Below are 19,813 nucleotides of genomic sequence, written 5' to 3'. Positions count from 1 at the left end.
CGTTTCTACCCCAGTTGAACCTCTGCTTTGGTGGCAGAGATTGATCCAGATTCAGGATGATGAGTTTATGCTTCTGGTCCTTCAGGGGGCATGAGAAGCCATTGACCACACAATGGCTTTGCGATAGCTCACCCCCTCGAATCACTGAAGGATAGAAGATTGTTTCAGTGCTGTCCCATAGGGTGTTTCATCCTGAAAATAGATGCAACTTGGGCATGAATTAAAGATATGAAATCCTGTGTTCCAGCTCTGTAGGGCACTGTGGATTTGGTGCTGATTCTGACAGATTAGTCTTTCCAATGGGAGCTCAGTGTCCGATTTCTGTGCCATGATTAAACCTGTTTCCATGCTGGATACACTGATCAGTCCCCCCTGCTTCTGATCAGGGTTCTACCGCTTAATTCCTCTCCCCCCACAATTTTTAATAGTGATGTGTTGCAGCTAAATTGTAAAGAGCTGGCGTTGTTTGAGGCATCAGTGGGTCGTTGCTGCAGAATGAGGCTGTTACAGGTGGCCTTTTATCGGTGTTTGGGACTTACTCCTCTCTCTCTCTCTTTTTATGTACCATGATCTAAGAGGGAGTTGCTGGCCATGGACTTCCATTTGATTTATGTCGGTTCATGATTACACTTGGCAAGATACTGCAGTGGTTTGCTGTTGCCTCCTACAGTATGACAGACTAGGAAACTCTCCTGCTCTTACCACCCGCCATCAGGCGTATTGGAAGGGTTTACAGACTGATAATCGACCTGTTTGGCCATGTCATGAATGCACCTTCCATGATCATCAAGTTCCGGAGTGGAACTCGGAGTCAGGGGTGCTACCCACTGCACCGCACGACCCATGACTCACTCCTACAGTTGCCAGTGGGGTCGATGTGCCTGACTAATTATTTAGCCTTGTGTGTTTTAATTCCTGTCGATTTTCACTGCTCCCAGCCAGTTGAGTGCTGGTTGCCCACTGAGTGATATTTTTTGTAAAAGGCACCCGCTTCATTCCTGTGTATTTTTAGCCACAGGTCGGAGAGATGAGTGCTCGAGAACATCTTGCCTTAACCCTAAGTCAGGGGATGAATCTGGACGCTCAAAGGAGCAGCCGGGATTCTCTGCATTGTTCCAGTGGTTACAGCACCCAGACCACCACACCTTCATGTTCAGAGGACACCATCCCCTCTCAGGGTAAGAAACTCCAAACCAGGAAGCAGCAAAGGGCAGGATTGATAATTGGAGTCAATCATGTACCAGAGAGGGTACCGTAGCAAAATGTTGACATTACTGGATCAGTAATTCAGAGGCCTGGGATAATCAGAGACATATGTTCAAATCCCAGCATGACAGCTGTGGAATTTAAATTCAGTGAATTACATAAATCTGGAATAAAAATCTAGCCTGAGTGATGCTGAGCATGAAACTAATTAAATTGTTTTTGAGAAAACACTGGCTTGCTAGACCATTTCAGAGGCCAGTTAAGAGTCAACCATGTTGCTGTGGGTCTGGAGTCACATGTAGGCCAGACCAGGTAAGGACGGCAGATTTCCTTCCCGAACGGACATTAGTGAACCAGATGGATTTTTACAACAATCGATGATAGTTTCATGGTCACCATTACTGAGAAAAGCTTTCAATTCTAGATTTATTAAATAAATTTAAATTCAACCAGCTGTAGTGGTGGGATTTGAACCTGTGTCCTCCACTACACCATCATATCCCGCTCAGTTCTTGAACAGAAAATTGACAAAAGAACATCAAATATACTAATCAAAAGGCTTTCTACAGTCTTATTGGTACTAAGAATGCAGTCTGTTCTCACGTATGGGATAATAACCCTGTAACCCAACAGCTCCATGCAAACCTTTTACTTGAGCAATCCCAAACTAATCCCACTATCCTGCTCTCTCCCCATAGCCCTGTATCAATCCCAAACTAATCCCACTACCCTGCCCTCTCCCCATAGCCCTGTATCAATCCCAAACTAATCCCACTATCCTGCCCTCTCCTCATAGCCCTGTATCAATCCCAAACTAATCCCACTGCCCTGCCCTCTTCACATAGCCCTGTATCAATCCCAAACTAATCCCACTAGCCTGCCCTCTCCTCATAGCCCTGTATCAATCCCAAACTAATCCCACTACCCCGCTCTCTCCCCATAGCCCAGTATCAGTCCCAAACTAATCTCTCTGCCCCACTCTCTCCCTGCTTTGTCTTAAAGTTTTCTATAACAGCAGTGTACATGCAGATTCCCACTGTGATGTCATTAACTTGGGAGATGGGGTTGGTTTAGAGTTGTTAAGATGGAAGCTATTTGTGCAGTTTTGCTGATGTTGTTTTGAAGTTTGCTGGTTATTGTTTTACAGCAGCAAAGAAGGAACCGTCCCTCATTGGTGAGTTGTAACATTATTTGTGTCATTTATTTTTTAAAAATAAATCAAAGTCTTTGTGAAACAGGCAGGTTGTTTAAGGAGTTAATCTAAGCATTACAAAGAAATGCAAATTTCTGAGAGTCAGTGCTCTCTTCTGGGAGTGTTGATATAAAGTTCTTTCAGTTATCGAGTGATGCAGAGTGCTCTCGTACACAATCACCTATGAGATGGGTGACTAATAAAATCGGTTCATGATGAACATGAGATCCTTGATCACCTCCTGAACTGAAAGATGGGACCTCAATTTATTATCTTATCCAAATGGTAGCACCTCCAATAGAGCAGTACTGCCTCAGTACTGCCCCACTGACACTGCAGCACTCCTTCAGTACTGCCCCACTGACACTGCAGCACTCCCTCAGTACTGCCCAACTGACACTGCAGCACTCCCTCAGTACTGCCCCACTGACACTGCAGCACTCCTTCAGTACTGCCCCACTGACACTGCAGCACTCCCTCAGTACTGCCCCACTGACACTGCAGCACTCCCTCAGTACTGCCCAACTGACACTGCAGCACTCCCTCAGTACTGCCCCACTGACACTGCAGCACTGCCTCAGTACTGCCCCACTGACACTGCAGCACTCCCTCAGTACTGCCCCACTGACACTGCAGCACTGCCTCAGTACTGCCCCACTGACACTGCGGCACTCCCTCAGTACTGCCCCACTGACACTGCAGCACTGCCTCAGTATTGCCCCACTGACACTGCAGCACTCCTTCAGTACTGCCCCACTGACACTGCAGCACTCCTTCAGTACTGCCCCACTGACACTGCAGCACTCCTTCAGTACTGCCTCACTGACACTGCAGCACTCCCTCAGTTGACAGGGTGGTGATTCCTCCATTCTGGCCCTTCAAAAGTGCAGAGCTTCCTCGGTGCTGATCCTAATTGGCATCCCATCCACCACCTCAAACATCTCCTTCTACCACCACTGGCACACAGTGGCCGCAATGTGTACATTGGATGCAATGCAGCAACTCACCAAAGCTCCTTCAATAGCACCTTCCAAATACACAACCATTATCATCTAGAAGGACAAGGGCAGCAGATAGATGGGAACACCACCACCTGGAAGTTCCCCTCCAAGTCACTCACCATCCTGACTTGGAAATATATCACCGTCCCTTCACTGTCACTGGGTCAAAATCCTGGAACTCCCTCCCTAACAGCACTGTGGGTGTACCTACACCACATGGACTGCAGCGGTTCAAGAAGGCAGCTCACCACCACCTTCTCAAGGGCATCTAGGGATGGGCAATAAATGCTGGGCCCAGCCAGCGACACCCACATCCCATGAACAAATAAAGAAACTGACTGGGATTTTCCTGCCCTGTCTTGGTGGGACTGCGGAAGCTTCCGGGGTCCAGCCAAATGTCCATTGACCTTCGGGGGGACCAGACAAACCCAGTGGTGGGCGGGCCAGAAAATCCCACCTGAACAACCCCTGCCCCCACCCATTGCCCCACAGATCCCAGCACCCCAAAATGCCATGCATCTGGCTGAGCTTGTTGGAATACAATCTTGTTAGATTTCTTACAGTGTTTGAATGAAATTGCAGCATTTTAGTGGCAAATCCCTGACTTGGCTCTATCATTAAATGATGCACCGATATTTCCTACAGACACATTTGCATGTTATCGATGGCACTTGCTGTGTTCAGGGTTTATCTCCATGTGTGGCTGTGTGTGTGTTTCCATATTAATTTCTATTCTCTCTCTTAGTGCCTGATTATGATTACATTTCCCTGCATGGAGAGCAAGAGCTGCCTGATCAGATTGATTTTGATAAATCCTCCACCATTCCAAGGAATAGTGACATCGGCCTGAATTACAGGAAAATGTTCCAGGCTAAGCGGCCGGCCTCCACAGTCAGCCTCTTGGTTGACCCTGAGCCCATGATGACGTCTCACGTTGCTACGATTCGAAGGAAGCCTTCCAGCAAACCGACATTCCGGCGTGGCACCATCAGCGGTGTTCCCATTCCCATCCGGACTCCCATGGTGCCGATTCCAGGGCCACCCGTGTCCAGTAAGCCAATGGGCCTGGCAGTCTCTCGGACAGGCAGCGAGGAGTGTGTTAGTCTGCAGGGAGGGCGTTCCAGTTTCGTGCAAAAGAAGCAAGGAATTTGTAGCTCAACCCAAAGTTTGAGTATGGCCCAGAGCTCCGGATACTCGCTGGTGCCAGAGAAACCGTTTCTGGTCAACAGCCTGCAGCGCTCAGCTCCCAACCTCCAGAATGCCCGAGAGTTAAAACCTGCGACAAACACTACAGGAAATGGACTGACTCCTCAAGCGGGCACTGCTGAGGGTTCCCAAAGGACTGGAGGGGTTGACAATGTTGCTGCTACCCCCTCGCCAACCGAGGGAGGTGATGATGTTTTGTCCATGATTCGCAGGGGGGTCAAACTGAGAAAGACTTTGACCAATGACCGATCAGCCCCCAGGATCATTTAAAACAGACAGACAGTGAGACAGACGCAGTTTCAAGATCCACCATTTTGTCCCCTCTTTCTCTTTCTTTGCCTCTTGTTCTAAAACTGGTAACAGTTCTTTCACCCCCCTCATTCTCAGATTAAACTGTTGATGCACAAAATATCATCAAGAACCTGTCACATCCCAGCTCACCCGATGACTCAGAAATCTTCAGTCTGCTCCTTTAACAGGTCACAGGGTGGGAGACTGGGTCTTGTGGACCAGGGGTGGGGGGACTGATGTTTGCGACTGCATCACACAGACCAGCAGATGATGAGGTGTGTCCCCTGCTGAATCAGCCTTTTGTGGCATGGGCTAAAATTGGCCTCAACATCCCAGGTTAGAGATGGAAAACCAGCTCTGGCCCCTGCTCCGGATTGCTGACTATTGATCCCCAAAACAGGGATGTGTGGATATTGGGCGAGGGCAAGATCAGGGCTGTGATATCTCCCTCCATTGAGCAACCAGGCAAACACAACCCCGTCTGCTCACTATTTGAAGATGGCCATTTGGGGAAAGTGACAGAGCTTCCATGGGCCTTACCCCAGCCAGCACCTTCAGCAGAGAATGGGAAGAAATCAGGGTGGGGTGGGGAAAGGGAGTGTCACACCCCATGCACCACCCCCTCCCCCCACCCCCACCCCCCCCCACCCCCCCCCCCCCCCCCCCCCCCCCCCCCCCCAACCCCCCCATCGCCCGAAATACTGAAGCAAACTGTACTTGTTCCTTGCAGCAACGTTCACTGCCAGGATCTCGATCAGTTCATTTGAAGTGTGTTTTCAGGTGGAGAGGCATGGAAATAACTCTGCGATGACACTTCAGGGGATCTGCTCAGGATTTCAAACATGAAGCTTCTTACAAGGGATTTGTTTGAAGTTATTCCGGGTTTATAAAGACACTGTTTTCTTGGGTACTTGGTGAAAAGCAGCACCATCTACCTTCACACAGAAACCTCAACAGTTGGCTCGTGTTCATATCGAAACCTGCAAGGTTTAAAAAAACTGCACAGATGATTGGCAACAACAGATTTATTTTTTTTTCCTTGTGAATCTTAACAACATCGAAAGATATTTATTTGTGTCAAAATTGTGAAAGCTTCTGTTTGTACAATGAGTTCTTGTAGCAAATATTACAGATAATACTCCACCACGACTCATTGAAGCAAAAGGCTTTAACTGGTAAAGAATATAGTTTGTATATGTTAGTTTTTAAATCCCTTTTAAATTTTATCTTATACTGCTGTTGCCTATCGCATTGCTCTGTAGTACTGGCACCTTTACAGACTGGGCTTGAGGGGTTGAGCTATGACAGTATGTAAACTGACCTATTTAATTACTGTTCTTTTGGCTTAAGTGGACAGTGTTTTAAAAAAGTCAAAGCATCCAGTTGGGTATTAAAGTACATTAGTTAGCTTGGCAATGTGAGCAGTCTGCTAAATATTTTCTTTGAAGTCATAGGTTTAGCAACAAGTGCATTTTGCCTGTAAGGTTTGTACATAAACACATTCCTGTAACTGCTGCCTGGTCTGTGCGCACTGTCATGTTATAAAGAGGGTGCCTGCTAACTTGCAGCCGGTATCCACTGACTGCAGCTGATGCCTGCTGACCCACAGCTGGTGCTAAATAATCTGTTCTTATTCACTCAGTCAAAGCCCACCAAATCCTCCATTGTATCTCCCAAAATCCATAGTGTGAATTCTTGAAATATCAGAAAAGCCGTTGATAAATAATCACATCAACTGATGGAAAACAGAAAATCAAAGTCAACTTTGGGGTGCAGCCTGTACTTAGAGCAACTTTTCTACACCTCAGTACGGTAACTGGCAGACAGTTGAAGCTGTCCAGGACCCTGGGAGGCAGATGAGTTTGACGGAGGAATGATTTGGAATTGCAAATTTAATTGTAACAAGCAGGGACCAGGAATGGAGTTGATGTGAAATTGAACAGGAGCACCAGAAAATAATTAGTGTTCATCCCAACTCTCTGCCACACCCAGGATGTCCACAGTTATTGGTTTGTAGGTGAGATGTGTGGGCCAACACTCTGTGCTTTAACTTTCTGCACAGGAAATAACTTTCTTGATGAATACTTTCCATGATCATTTTCTGATAAATGGAGGGACAGGTGACCATATATTAACATCTGGTATTTTCCACAGCCTTGAGACAGTTTATCAGCATTCTTTTTAAAAAGGCATTTTTCCAGATTTGTTTTTGTGCGATTAGCTTAACTTTTACTTTTATGATTGTACGATGGTTTCGGAAGCTGAAGGATTGTCCAGCCCCTGATGCCCTTCCAGAATCTGTCTACCACCACCTCTCTCCAGCTATATCTCACACCCAGCTCTCACCCACTCTGTCTGATGCCCTGATTCAGTGCCTCGCTGTGTAAGGGAACACTTACTGCTTACTGTTCAAAAACTTGCTACTTGTCTGTCTGAAAGTGCCTCTTCCCAGAAAATGTGCCAATTTCAGCTCTCAAAATTAAGGATCATTTGCCTTTTGAGTGATTTTGAATTAATGTTCAGTGTGAATATCTAGACCCAAGGGACAGTCACAGATTCTTGAATTACTTACCAAACAACACAGTTCCAATGTGAAAATCCAATCAGGACTGACCGGTACCTTTCAAAGTCCAACACTGATGAACAACATAAACCAAAACAATACACAAATACTTACATTTCTCCCAAACAGAGACAACTATGAGTTTTGTTGCAATACTTGGGGGAGTGGCCTATTTTGGGGAAAAATTGATTTGACCACTTTTGCGTTTTCATAGAATAATAAAATCGTTACAGTACAGGAGAAGACCATTCAGCCCATCGTGTCCGTGCTGGCTCTCCTAAGGACTGCCCCTCCCCCACCCTCTCCCCACATTCATCCTTCTCAGATATTTAGAAAGTGGAGAAAAATTCCAGCACAGGAGGAGGCCACTCTGCCCATCATGTCTATCCAATGTTTCCTCATATAGCTGCAATTTTTAATTGAAAACTCAATGCTCCTCTTTGATAGATCAGTGTTAAATATGGGACAAATGTTAGTAAATGTAATTCACAGAAGAGCAGGTCACTCCAGGAACTTTGTTTGCTGGTTCCAGCTGCTCATACTGTACCCAGTCTCAATGGTGATGCAGATCTCAGTATCGAAAGCTCCAGTTTTTTGAGGGAAAGAGTTCCAGATTTCCACTCCCCTTGTGTGGAAAAACTCCTTCCTGACATCACCCCTGAGCAGCCCAGCTCTAACTTTATAGTTATTCTCTCTTGATTTGAATTCCCTCCAGAGGAAATAATTTCTCTGTATTTACCCCATCGAATCGTTTTATCATTTCAAACACCTCAGTCAAATAACCTCTCAACCGTTGAAACTCAAGAGAATTCTAGTTAGGCTTATGCAACCTGGCCTCATAAGTCAAACTTTTAAGCCCCGGGACTATTCTAATGAATCTGTGCTGCACACCCTTCGAGCCAATAATTGGCCAAGAATTGAAGGCTCTGTAATGCTGAATTCTCTGTTTGAAGTTCAGCTCAGGTTCTGCTCTGTATCTGTATAATACTGCACCCTGCCCTTCACTCCAGTCTAGGTGATTAAGTTTAGTATTGCAGATGTGGGTGAGCTTTATCAACCAGACTCTGTTTTTGTGCAGCATTTTAAAGCTTCCAATCAGAAAGGTGTAACGCTGACCCAGCTGGTCTGGGCATCAAACAAAGGCTCAACAGTGCCAATCTGGGAGCAGATTTTACAGAATTGTTACAGTGCAGATGGAGACTATTCAGCCCATTATGTCTGCACCGGCTCCCCAAATCAGCAATTCACTCAGTGCCATTCCTCCCACCTTCTTCCCATAACCCTGCATATTGATCCTTTTCAGGTAACAGTCTAACTCCACGTTGAATGCTTAACTTGAACCAGCCTTTACCACAGTGTCAGGTTGTGCCTTTCAAGTGATAGCTCCCCTTCGACACACTGACTTCTTCAACATTAAAAAAAGCCTGTCTGCAAAAATCGTCAGTGATCCTTAGTCAGATCCATGCCACAAGGAAAACATAGAACAAGAATAGACTTCTCAACCCAACAAGTTCATTCTTTCCACTGACTGTCCCATCTCCATGCCCCAATGTCTAATTCACCTCTTAAGGGAAAGCTCTTTATAAACATCTCCTCATTGCAAGGTTCCAGAATATTCATTCACCTTGGAGTTTCTCTATCCAATGGAAATCATCACTGAGGTGTCCACTCCTTGCTCAATTCCCTCCCCCCAGCAACTATTCAGTAATTTGTATCATTACTTCCAGTCTTATTTCTCTCTTTTCTGAGCAATGTTGAAACAAATCTTTACTCCCGTTATAAAAAAACCCAGAATGTAGTTCCTGTTGGCCCATTTAAGTGACACTAGAATCTTCAGTGAAACCCCTGCAATCTCAAACTATAGAACTGTTTCTGCACCTTGCTTTGTACTGGTGGTGATTTGGCCCTGAGGTCAGAGACTTCTGTTGACAGTTAACACTGCATTTTGTGGTGAATCAGGATCTCTCTCCCAGATGTGAATCAGCATTGGCTGAAGCAGCACAGAACTTAGGAAAGGACTTGGCAAACACTTGCGTTTCATGGAGCGCAGGGACTGTTGAAAGAATCAATGAATTGAGTTGTAGGATTTGTAGACACGCTGCTTGGGGCTTGTGCGACTCTGGATTAATGGAGAAAAGGAAATAGTGACAGGGGCATTAAGACAGGAGGTAAAAGGAGTGGAGGGAAGAGAAAGTGAAAGGAACGCTCAAAGGCTCAGGAAAGTTCAATCTTTTGAAAGATTGAGAGTCTGAGCAGTGCAGGGGAAGGAAGGGTCCAAGATCTTTCATCCAAGCACATTAATAAATCAGCGTGTGTTAGCAAATCCTTTGTGTATGATGCAGTGTAATGAATGTGCCAAATTCCTTCATATGGAGTGAATGTCTCTTTAAGAAATGTTAATTGCACTCTGCTTGTAATCTATTATGCAGCAGGAACCGGCAGTTAGTAAGTTTCTGGGAGATAGATTGGTAAATATTGCAGTACTGATGACCTTGGAGGGTGGGAGGATGTGGGAATTGGTAACAATGCCAGATATATGAAAGTGTTTTATTCAGGAATGGGTAATTTGCTAATTTGCTGCCCATTTTAACTATGGAGTGTACAGTTCTCAAAATAAAAACCAAAGTTGAAATATTTATCAAATGTAGAAAGAAAGTAATGACTGGGGGTAAGGGGGTGGGGGGGGGGGGGCCGCGGTGTGGGGGCGGGGGGGGGGGTGTGGGGGCAAGAAAAAGCACAATTTGGAAATCTGTGCAATGGTTGGCTCCTTGTTTATTCACCTCTTGAACCTTGATTCAAATGCAATCCAGCCTGGCAGAATGAAGCCTCGTGCGTGTACACAGGCCGGCTGTGAGGATTCTGTGAGAAAAGAGTTGGGCAGGTCTCGGCTCAATGACCATTGCATCATAAACCCACCAGCAAAACAACGTACTTCAGACAACTCAACACTGGTCTAGCAATCTCACCCAAGCTCCTTTTTTTGTTCCGGCTTGGATTCTGAGCGTGGGAATAACCAAGCTGCGAGCTCTCACATGGTTTCTGCAGTGGGCAGCAGGGTTGTCCTGTACACTGGCTCTGAGGGCTCAACCTTCTGTCCATGTGGATGGCTGGACATGGCCACTTTGTGAGTAAATACGTCACAATGTTACCACCAAGATAACAAAAAGTTTGTGCATCATGATGTAAGCTTTGAGGATCATGTGTTTGCTGATCCCAGTTGTTTGGGGGGGTGGGGGGGGGGGGGAGGTTGGACGGTGAGGTGAAAGAGCAGGAGATGTCCAGCAAAAAGATTGTCTTCACTGCTGTTCGACAAAAAACCGCAGCAGGTTTATCTCAACATGCTTATTCTGTGGGAACAAGCAGCAGAAGAGCAAAACAAAGAGGATTTAGAGAGGATGCAAGATTGGATAATGGGAAATGGCCTCATACTGGGTCTGGTGTATGGGGTGATCTCCCAGTTTGTGGGAATGCTGGAAGGAATGTGACTATCTAATGTCAGATTCTAATCAAGGGCGTTTGAAACAGACACTGCCAGCCAAAAGTGACACATGTAATTCCCAACACTGGCACCTCTGACCTCAATAAGCACAAAAGAAAAATACACAGGAGTATTTTTGCATAATCATTGCACTTTAGAACAGAGATCAGTTTACTTAGAGGTAGGTAGATGGAATTGTCAGAGCCTTTTATTAAATGCCATACACTTTGGACAACTGTTAATCATTTGCAAGTGCGCCAATTCGAGTTTCTATTTCATCTCACCATGTGGGAAGGTGAGAAAGGTCAGCATTTTTATTTGACAAATTTTCAAGATTGTTGAATACTGAATACTAAATGTTAAAAATTGAATGATTTAAAGAGACAGTATTCCTTCATGTACAAGAAACCAAAATCCTGCAGTAGGATCCATGAACAAAGCAGTGTTTAATCGATCAGCACCCAGATAAAGCTTTAAAAGTTAATAATTGAACTTTTACATCAAATTCTCTATGTATATTATTATGCAAATACAATATGAAACAGTTAAGATCTTTGTCCTGAGAGTTTGTCAGTTATACATCCTCCTGTGAGTAGATAGCGTTTATTGTAAGTAAGGTTGTAAATGGGTTCTTTGGTACTGAGGCTATAGTTCAACTACAATTAGAGACTCTCCCTGGAACTATCTTAAGGTGGGAAGTTAATAGACCTGATAGACAGAGCCTGGCTGCAAATCCTGTCTCAATATCTGTTAATTTCTTTTATTGTCTTCCCTTTCACTGTTTTGTTGGATTATGCACCGATTGGTATGTAGACAGCTCATTGCCTGCATCTAGCCCAGTGCCATGACAACCCAAAGCAGCCACCGCAAGCTTTTCAAGAGTCTACCCACTTGGCTCATTCTCCAATCCAACTTTTCTTTGCCCACAGTTCAAAGATTGGATAATCCCAGATTCTACCTGATTCTCTGAAGCCTGGAAGCTCACTAGTTGATTGCAAGCATGAGCCTTCACTGTGCTTTGCTGTGTCTTTGAGCCCTGCTCTTCAGATAGAATAAATTTTATTTTTTGTAAATAGATACCGTAGAAAGGTTACAGCACAGAAGGAGGCCATTTGGCCCATCTTGTCCATGCCAGCCCGAGGACACCCAGGTGCCCTTTCTAATCCCACCTTCCTGCCCTCGGCCCATAGCCCTGCAGCTTACAGCACTTAAGGTGCAGATCCAGGCACTTTTTAAAAGAGTTTAGAGTTTTTGCCTCTACCACCAACTTGGGCAGCAAATTCCAGACACCCACTACCCTCTGCGAGAAAAGTCCTTCCTCATGTCCCCCCTACACCTTCTGCCACTTATCTTGAATCTATGTCCCCTGGTTCTAGAATTCTCCACCAAGGGAAACAATTTTATTCTGTCCACTCTATCTATTCCCCTCATCATTTTGTACACCTCAATCAAGTCACCTCTCAGCCTTCTTTGTTCTAAGGAAAATAACCCCAACCTATCCAATCTCTCCTCATAGCTACACTTTCCTAACCCTGGCAACATTCTTGTAAACCTCCTCTGCACTCTTTCCAGAGCTATTATATCCTTCCTGTAATGTGGTGACCAGAACTGCACACAATACTCCAGTTGTGGCCTCACCAGTGTTTTATACAATTCCAACATTATATCCTTACTTTTATATTCTATACCTCTGCCAATGAAGGAGAGCATTCCATATGCCTTCTTTACAACCTTGTCTACTTGAACTGCTGCCTTCAGGGACTTGTGTACTTGTACGCCAAGATCTGTCACTTCATCTACCCCTCTTAGTGTATTCCCATTTATTTTGTAATCCCTGTAACTGTTTGACCTCCCTAAATGTATGACCTCACACTTCTCTATGTTAAAATCCATCTGCCACGTTACCGCCCACTCCACCAACCCATCTATATTGTTTTGGAGATTATGACTATCCTCTACACTATCCACTACTCGGCCAATCTTTGTGTCATCTGCAAATTTCCCAATCGTGGCCCTCCCCCCCACCCCGTTCACATCCAAATCGCCCTGTCAAACCTTGATCTCTATGGATCATTTCCGTTTTGGGCACAACATGACCAGCTGAGCCACTGGGACAACACAAAGACAGTGACCTTCATCCAGCCTCTAACTTCCAGCCACCAGTATGCTGTACTGTGGACTTGGACTGAAACCAACTGATGGTCATCAGCAGTGTTGTGTTGTCAGGTGCCACCATGTATTGCAAACTGCAGTTTGGTCATTACGACCGGGAGTTGGTTGATGAGTTGGATTTGTCTGGTGCATCAGGAGCAGAGGGGATTGGGCTGGGTTATGCTGACCTGTGTCACTGTGGTTTTCTATGGTTAATATATAACACAAACAGCAAGGGTCCCAATACCGAGCCCTGTGGAACACTATAGTCAGAATTCCCTCTCTAAATGTTTTGTGAGAAATAACTGATTTCTTCTGCAAAATGTCCCCCTCCTAAATGCTCTGATACTCATGGTCATGCAATCTTGAGCAACAATCTTATCTGCACTGGAGGTGGTTTTATTGCTTTCCTGTGCTTCCTTTTGGCTGCAATGAACTAAGCCAATGGGTTTGGAATAAAGGCAATACTGAAAGGGGCCAGTGAGTTAGGAATTCTTGAAGCTCACAAGTGATAGATTTCAATGTGAACTCGATGGTGGATGCTTCTCACTTGTTACTGGAAGAGGTACTGCATTGTTCCCACAGAGCATCATCCTCACTCAGGAGTAGACTGGTATGATAATGGTTATTTCAATATGAAATCATTGCTGTGCTTCATTCCTGACAGTAATGTATTTAGAAAGCAGTGCACATGGGTTTATAACCATTACTGGCACAAACTCCAGCTTGCTTTCTAATTTAAACCTTCCAAAGTACAATTACTTTTCACGAGAGTCCTTCTGTTTAGGGATGTCTGACTTGCGTTGGGGAGTTTATGCCACTGATCCACACTTACTTCTATGACATCACCTCACTACACAGACACCTTGAAGCAAAGAAATGGGGTGGGGGTGGGGGTGGGGGGGGGGGGGGGGGGGGGGGCGGGGGGGGGGGTGTGGTGGGGGTGGGGGGGGGGGGTGGGGAGGTGGGGGCGCAGGGAAAAGGACTTGATTCTGATTCCAATCCGCTGAAAATGACACCAAAGTTTCTTGTTCTGCAAGAATTTTTTTTCTTGAGTGTTGCTAATACATTGCTCAGCATATCAACCAAAATGGATACTGTCTCTTTAAAACCCTGTTGCTCCAGTTGTGTTTGATTGTTGGGTTGTTTGAGAGTTGATCTCTTTTCCTTTGTTGTATAATATAAGGATTCTAGTTTTTTTTGTTTTCTTTGTAGTGACTGCTTGCAGCCTTAAATTAAAGGAATATGGGGGAATATTTTCTCGCAGTGTCTGTGTCTTTATTAAATAATTAAACCAATATGGATTTTAGCAAAATAGCCCAACAAGTGGGCTGGAGTTCTCCCCAGACACCTGTTCCATTCGGAATTAAACCTATTTGATGTGTATATAAGGTGTATTTTGAAGTCAGTGGAGTGAGTTCATCATCAAATTTTAACATTCTTTTCAAGTTTTTGTTCAGATTGGTTTTTTTAAATAGACTAATGCCTAAACCACAGAAGTTTACAAAACAGGCCATTCTGCCCATTGTGCCTGTGTTGTCTCTTTGCTTAGACTGATGTCACTTCCCTGGTCTCAACCTATCGCCCTGTACCTTCCCCTGCTTCAAATATTTATCCAATTTTCCCTTAAAAGCTGCGTGGCCCCTGACTCAACCACTCCCTGAGGCAAAATAAACCATGCTCAAAACACCCTCCCACAACCCACAGCCTGGAGGTGTGGACTGTCCAGGATTTCCCATACTGGGAGCCTGGAGTGCCAGCTAACTAAGGTCAGCCACCTTGGTCTCTATGGATCATTTCCGTTTTGGGCACAACATGACCAGCTGAGCCACTGGGACAACACAAAGACAGTGACCTTCATCCAGCCTCTAACTTCCAGCCACCAGGATGCTGTACTGTGGACTTGGACTGAAACCAACTGGTTGGTCATCAGCAGTGTTGTGTTGTCAGGTGCCACCATGTATTGCAAACTGCTGTTTGGTCATTACGGCCGGGATGAGTTGGATTTTTCTGGTGTATCAGGAGCAGAGGGGATTGGGCTGGGTTATGCTGACCTGTGTCACTGTGGTTTTCTATGGTTATGTTTCTGGACCCAGTCATCCAGAGATGAGAGTTCAGGGCAATGGACAATTTGAATTCAGTTAAATAAATCTGGAATAAAAAATTTGTCCCAGTAATAATGACCATGAAAACTACCGGATTGTCTAAAAACCCATCTGGTTCACTAATGTCCTTGAGAGAAGGAAATCTGCCATCCTTACCTGGTCTGGCCTACATGTGACTCCAGATCTGCAGCAACGTGGCTGCCGCTTAACTGTTCTCTGAAATGGCCCAGCAAGCCACTCGAATCTGTTACAACTGCAGTGTTTTGAGAAGGTAGCTCTCTACCACCTTCCTGAAGTCAATTAAGAATGGGCAATAAATGCTGGTCTTGCCAGTGATATCCACAACTAATAATCAAATGACAAAAAAAAACTGATCTGCTAACTGGGGTCCCAAAGCACTGACTGTCAGACTGTGCCACCCATCCCAAGGTGGTGGGGTGTGTACCTAGCCAGGAGAGCTTTTTAGGCCAGTACGTAGAAGGTCCTACAAGAGAGTGGGTGGTCCTGGACTTAATTTTAGGGAATGAAGCCGGGCAAGTGGTAGAGGTATCAGTGGGGGAGCATTTTGCAAATAGTGATCATAACTCCGTTAGATTCAAGGTTGTAATGGAAAAGGACAAGGATGGGCCAGAAATCAGAGTTCTGAATTGGGGGGAGGCCGATTTTAATAAGATCAGATATGATTTGGCCAGAGTGGACTGGGAGCAGCTACTTTTAGGTAAATCTGCGTCAGAGCAGTGGGACTCATTCAAGAAGGAAATAGGGAGAATACAGGGCCAACATATTCCAGTAAAGATAAAGGGTGGGACCAATAAATCCAGGGAACCCTGGATGTTGAGGGATATACAGGGTTGGATAAAGAGAAAAAGGGAGGCTTATGACAGATACCAAGGGTCCAAAACAGTGGAAGCCCTAGAGGAGTATAGAGTATGTAGAGGGGAGTTTAAAAAGGAAATTAGGAGAGCAAAAAGGGGCATGAGAAAACATTAGGTAAAATAAAGGAAAATCCAAAGTTATTTTACAAGTACATTAAGAGGATAACGAGGGAAAGAGTAGGGCCCATGAGGGGCCATAGTGGTAATTTGTGTGTGGAGCCAGAAGATGTAGGTAGGGTTCTAAATGAATACTTTGTGTCGGTGTTCGCAAGTGAGAGGGACGACGTGGGTATGGAAATCAGGCAGAAGGACTGTGATATAATTAAAGAAATTAGCATAGAAAGGGAGGAGGTTCTAAGTGGTCTGGCAGGCTTAAAAGTAGATAAATCTCCAGGCCTGGATGAAATGTATCCCAGGCTGTTGCGTGAGGCAAGGGGGGAGATAGCAGGGGCGCTGGCAATAATTTCAATACCTCTCTGGCCACAGGAGAGGTGCCGGAGGACTAGAAGACAGCCAGTGTGGTAATTTGGCGAATTGGATCCAGAATTGGCTGAGTGGCAGGAAGCAGAGGGTGATGGTTGAGGGATGTTTTTGTGACTGGATGTCTGTGTCCAGTGGGGTTCCACAGGGATTGGTGTTGGGTCCCTTGCTGTTTGTGGTATATATAAACGATTTAGACTTGAATGTAGGAGGGTTGATCAGTAAGTTCGCCAATGACACAAAAATTGGTGGGGTGGTAAATAGCGAGGAGGATAGCCTTAGATTACAGGAGGATATAGACGGGCTGATCAGATGGGCTGATCAGTGGCAAATGGAATTTAATCTGGATAAGTGTGAGGTGATGCACTTGGGCAGGACAAACAAGGCACAGGAATACACGATGAATGGCAGGACCCTGGGAAGTACTGAGGATCAGAGGGACCTTGGTGTGAATGTCCACCTGTCTCTTAAGGTAGTGGGACAGGTAGATAAGGTGGTTAAGAAGACATATGGGATACTTGCCTTTATTAGCTGAGGCATAGAATATAAGAGCAGGGAGGTTATGCTGGAGCTGTATAAAACGCTGGTTAAGCCACAGCTAGAGTATTGCGTGCAGTCCTGGAATCCGCATTATAGGAAAGATGTGATTGCACTGGAGAGAGTGCAGAGGAGATTTACCAGGATGTTGCCTGGGCTGGAGAGTTTTAGTTATGAGGAGAGATTGGATAGACTGGGGTTATTTTCCCTGGAGCAGAGGAAATTGAGGGGGGACATAACTGAGGTGTATAAAATTAGAAGGGGCATAGATAGGGTAGACAGGAAGGAACTTTTCCCCTTGGTGGAGGGATCAATAACCAGGGGGCATAGATTTAAGGTAAGGGGCAGGAGGTTTAGAGGTGATGTGAGGAATTTTTTTACCCAGAGGGTGGTGGGAATCTGGAACTCACTGCCTGAAAGGATGGTAGAGGCACTTGCGATGCCATGGCATACAGGGCTATGGGCCTAGTGCTGGAAAATGGGATTAGAATAGTTAGGTACTTGTTTGACTGGTGCAGACTCAATGGGCTGAAGGGCCTTTTTCTGTGCTGTAGGCCTCAATGACTCCATGGGACATTAATTTTACATCATTTGTTATATAAAATTTATTTGGGGGAAAGAATTAAATAGAAGCCACCGTGATTCTCAAAACCATCAGCTCATCTTAACATATTTCTGTCCGAGGTTTGCAGAGCGCTCACGGAAAGAAGCAGTTGGTTCCATCAGTCTTAAGTTCTTCCAAACTTGGTTCTGTATGTTCTGCCGGATCTGACTGGTCTAATCCCAGTGATGAATAGTCTGGTCAATTGCTGACCAGGATTGTATACTGGTCAATTCAGGAACCTCCAAGTCTGCCTCTATATAGATGGATTTTTCCAATTTCTGCCAAGCGACTGATGACATGAGTCTCGAAAGTTGCGTTGTGTACTCCTGTTAAATGGAAAGCTCCAGCTAACTGGTTATTTTCCCAATAGTGGTGCCAGTTGCCTTTCCTGTCCATGCCATAGCCAAACACCGACAGCTGTTAGTTAGAATAGGATAGTTAATGACAGGAAAATCCTTAACAGGAACTTCCTACCTTTGTCTCTGGGCATTTCCCTTTAGAGAAAACTGATGGAGACAAAACGGTCACAAAATCTTTGTCAGAAACATCAGCGACAATGGCCTAGCTCTGGACTACCAGCTCATCTCACCCTAATGTCTCAGAACTGTAACCTTTGTAGTGTTGGAAGCAAGAGAAAGAATGTAGTGACAGTTCTGAAGAAGAGTCATATTGGATTCGAAAACAAAAACAGAAATACCTGGAAAAACTCAGCAAGTCTGGCAGCATCAGCAGAGAAGAGCACAGTTGACGTTTTGAGTCCTCATGACCCTTCAACAGAACTAAGTAAAAATAGGAAAGGGGTGAAATGTAAGCTGGTTTAAGGGGGGGGGGTTGTTGGGACAAGCAAGCAATGATAGGAGGAGATAACCAAACGATGTCACAGACAAAAGAACAAAGAGGTGTTGAAGGTGGTGATATTATCTAAAAGAATGTGCTAATTAAGAGTGGAGAGCAGGACAAGCAAGGTAGCTCTAGTGGGGGTGGGGTGAAATAAATGATGGGTGGAAATACATTTAAAAAATAATGAAAATAGATGGGAAAAGAAAAATCTATGTAAATTATTGGAAAAAACAAAAAGGAGGGGGAAGAAACGGGAAGGGGGTGGGGATGGAGGAGAGAGTTCAAGATCTAAAATTGTTGAACTCAATATTCAGTCTGGAAGGCTGTAAAGTGCCTAGTCGGAAGATGAGGTGCTGTTCCTCCAGTTTGTGTTGAGCTTCACTGGAACAATGCAGCAAGCCAAGGACAGACATGTGGGCATGAGAGCAGGGTGGAGTGTTGAAATGGCAAGCGACAGGGAGGTTTGGGTCATTCTTGCGGACAGACCGAAGGTGTTCTGCAAAGCAGTTACCCAGTCTGTGTTTGGTCTCTCCCATGTAGAGGAGACCGCATTGGGAACAGCGAATGCAGTAGACTAAGTTGGATTTGAAACGTTAACTCTGTTTCTCTACAGATGCTGTCAGACCATCAGAGTTTTTCCAGCACTTTCTGTTTTTATTTCACATCTCCAGCATCCGCAGTATTTTGCTTTTATTGAAGAGTGTGGTGTAACCAGTCATAGGTCTCAGAGGTATGACCACTTCAATGTAAGCTAGTGTAACTGTTTTAGAAGCCAATTGTTTGGATCTTGTTAAATGAGAGAGGGAGTTATTTTAATTCTAAATATCATCTAATTTTATACTGAAAAGTATTGGTAAGGCTCACAGGACTCTTAGAAAAATTAAACATCTAAAAATACAATTAGGTTAGGGGCTGAATCTTCTGGTTGGCATGTGGGGGATGGGCCCAACAGACCGATGTGTAAATTGATGCACGGTGACATTGGGCGTGTGTCCAGATGTCATCGCGTGGCATCTCCATGTTTTGTTCGGTGGGCGCGTGCCAGAGGTGGCTGCACACCCACCAAAATGCCGACGGCCTACTAATGCCATTAAGGGAGGTATTAAAGTAGTTAAGAATGTTGCCCATCCAACGTTAAGGTTGGCAGCAGGCGAAAGGCCCAAGCGGCCTTCACGTTTTTCAGGAAACCTCATCCACGGGCGGGACCAGGTTTCCTGAAGCTTTTATAAAATAAATAAATAAATGTCCCCACCTTTACAAACATATCCCAACTCATGTGACACT

The 19,813-nt window shown here is 45.1% G+C and overlaps 2 protein-coding genes across 8 annotated transcripts in view; one reads left to right on the top strand and one right to left on the bottom strand.

Moving 5' to 3' along the window:
- mtss1 (MTSS I-BAR domain containing 1) overlaps nt 1–5,522 on the top strand; it is a 178,918-nt gene extending 173,396 nt beyond the window's left edge. Inside the window, exons 12-14 of one of the 2 annotated variants that reach the window (XM_041205586.1) lie at nt 1,019–1,178; nt 2,354–2,380; nt 4,145–5,522. In XM_041205586.1, coding sequence (XP_041061520.1) covers nt 1,019–1,178; nt 2,354–2,380; nt 4,145–4,875 — 918 coding nt within the window. In that variant the 3' untranslated portion in view covers nt 4,876–5,522. Of the gene's footprint in view, nt 1–1,012; nt 1,179–2,353; nt 2,381–4,144 lie in introns of both variants that reach the window. The other variant, XM_041205584.1, reaches the window with a different exon arrangement.
- Nucleotides 5,523–17,675: 12,153 nt separating this feature from the next.
- Nucleotides 17,676–19,813, bottom strand: part of LOC121287440 (CMP-N-acetylneuraminate-beta-galactosamide-alpha-2,3-sialyltransferase 2-like) — a 30,153-nt gene continuing 28,015 nt past the window's right edge. For all 6 annotated transcript variants that reach the window (XM_041205327.1, XM_041205323.1, XM_041205329.1 and 3 more), the window contains one exon: nt 17,676–18,106. In XM_041205327.1, coding sequence (XP_041061261.1) covers nt 17,921–18,106 — 186 coding nt within the window. In that variant the 3' untranslated portion in view covers nt 17,676–17,920. The remainder of the gene's footprint in view (nt 18,107–19,813) is intronic.

Source organism: Carcharodon carcharias, chromosome 14, assembly GCF_017639515.1.
Source record: "Carcharodon carcharias isolate sCarCar2 chromosome 14, sCarCar2.pri, whole genome shotgun sequence".
In the NCBI taxonomy this organism is placed as follows: Eukaryota; Metazoa; Chordata; class Chondrichthyes; order Lamniformes; family Lamnidae; genus Carcharodon; species Carcharodon carcharias.
This window is presented reverse-complemented; position numbering and strand designations above follow the sequence as displayed.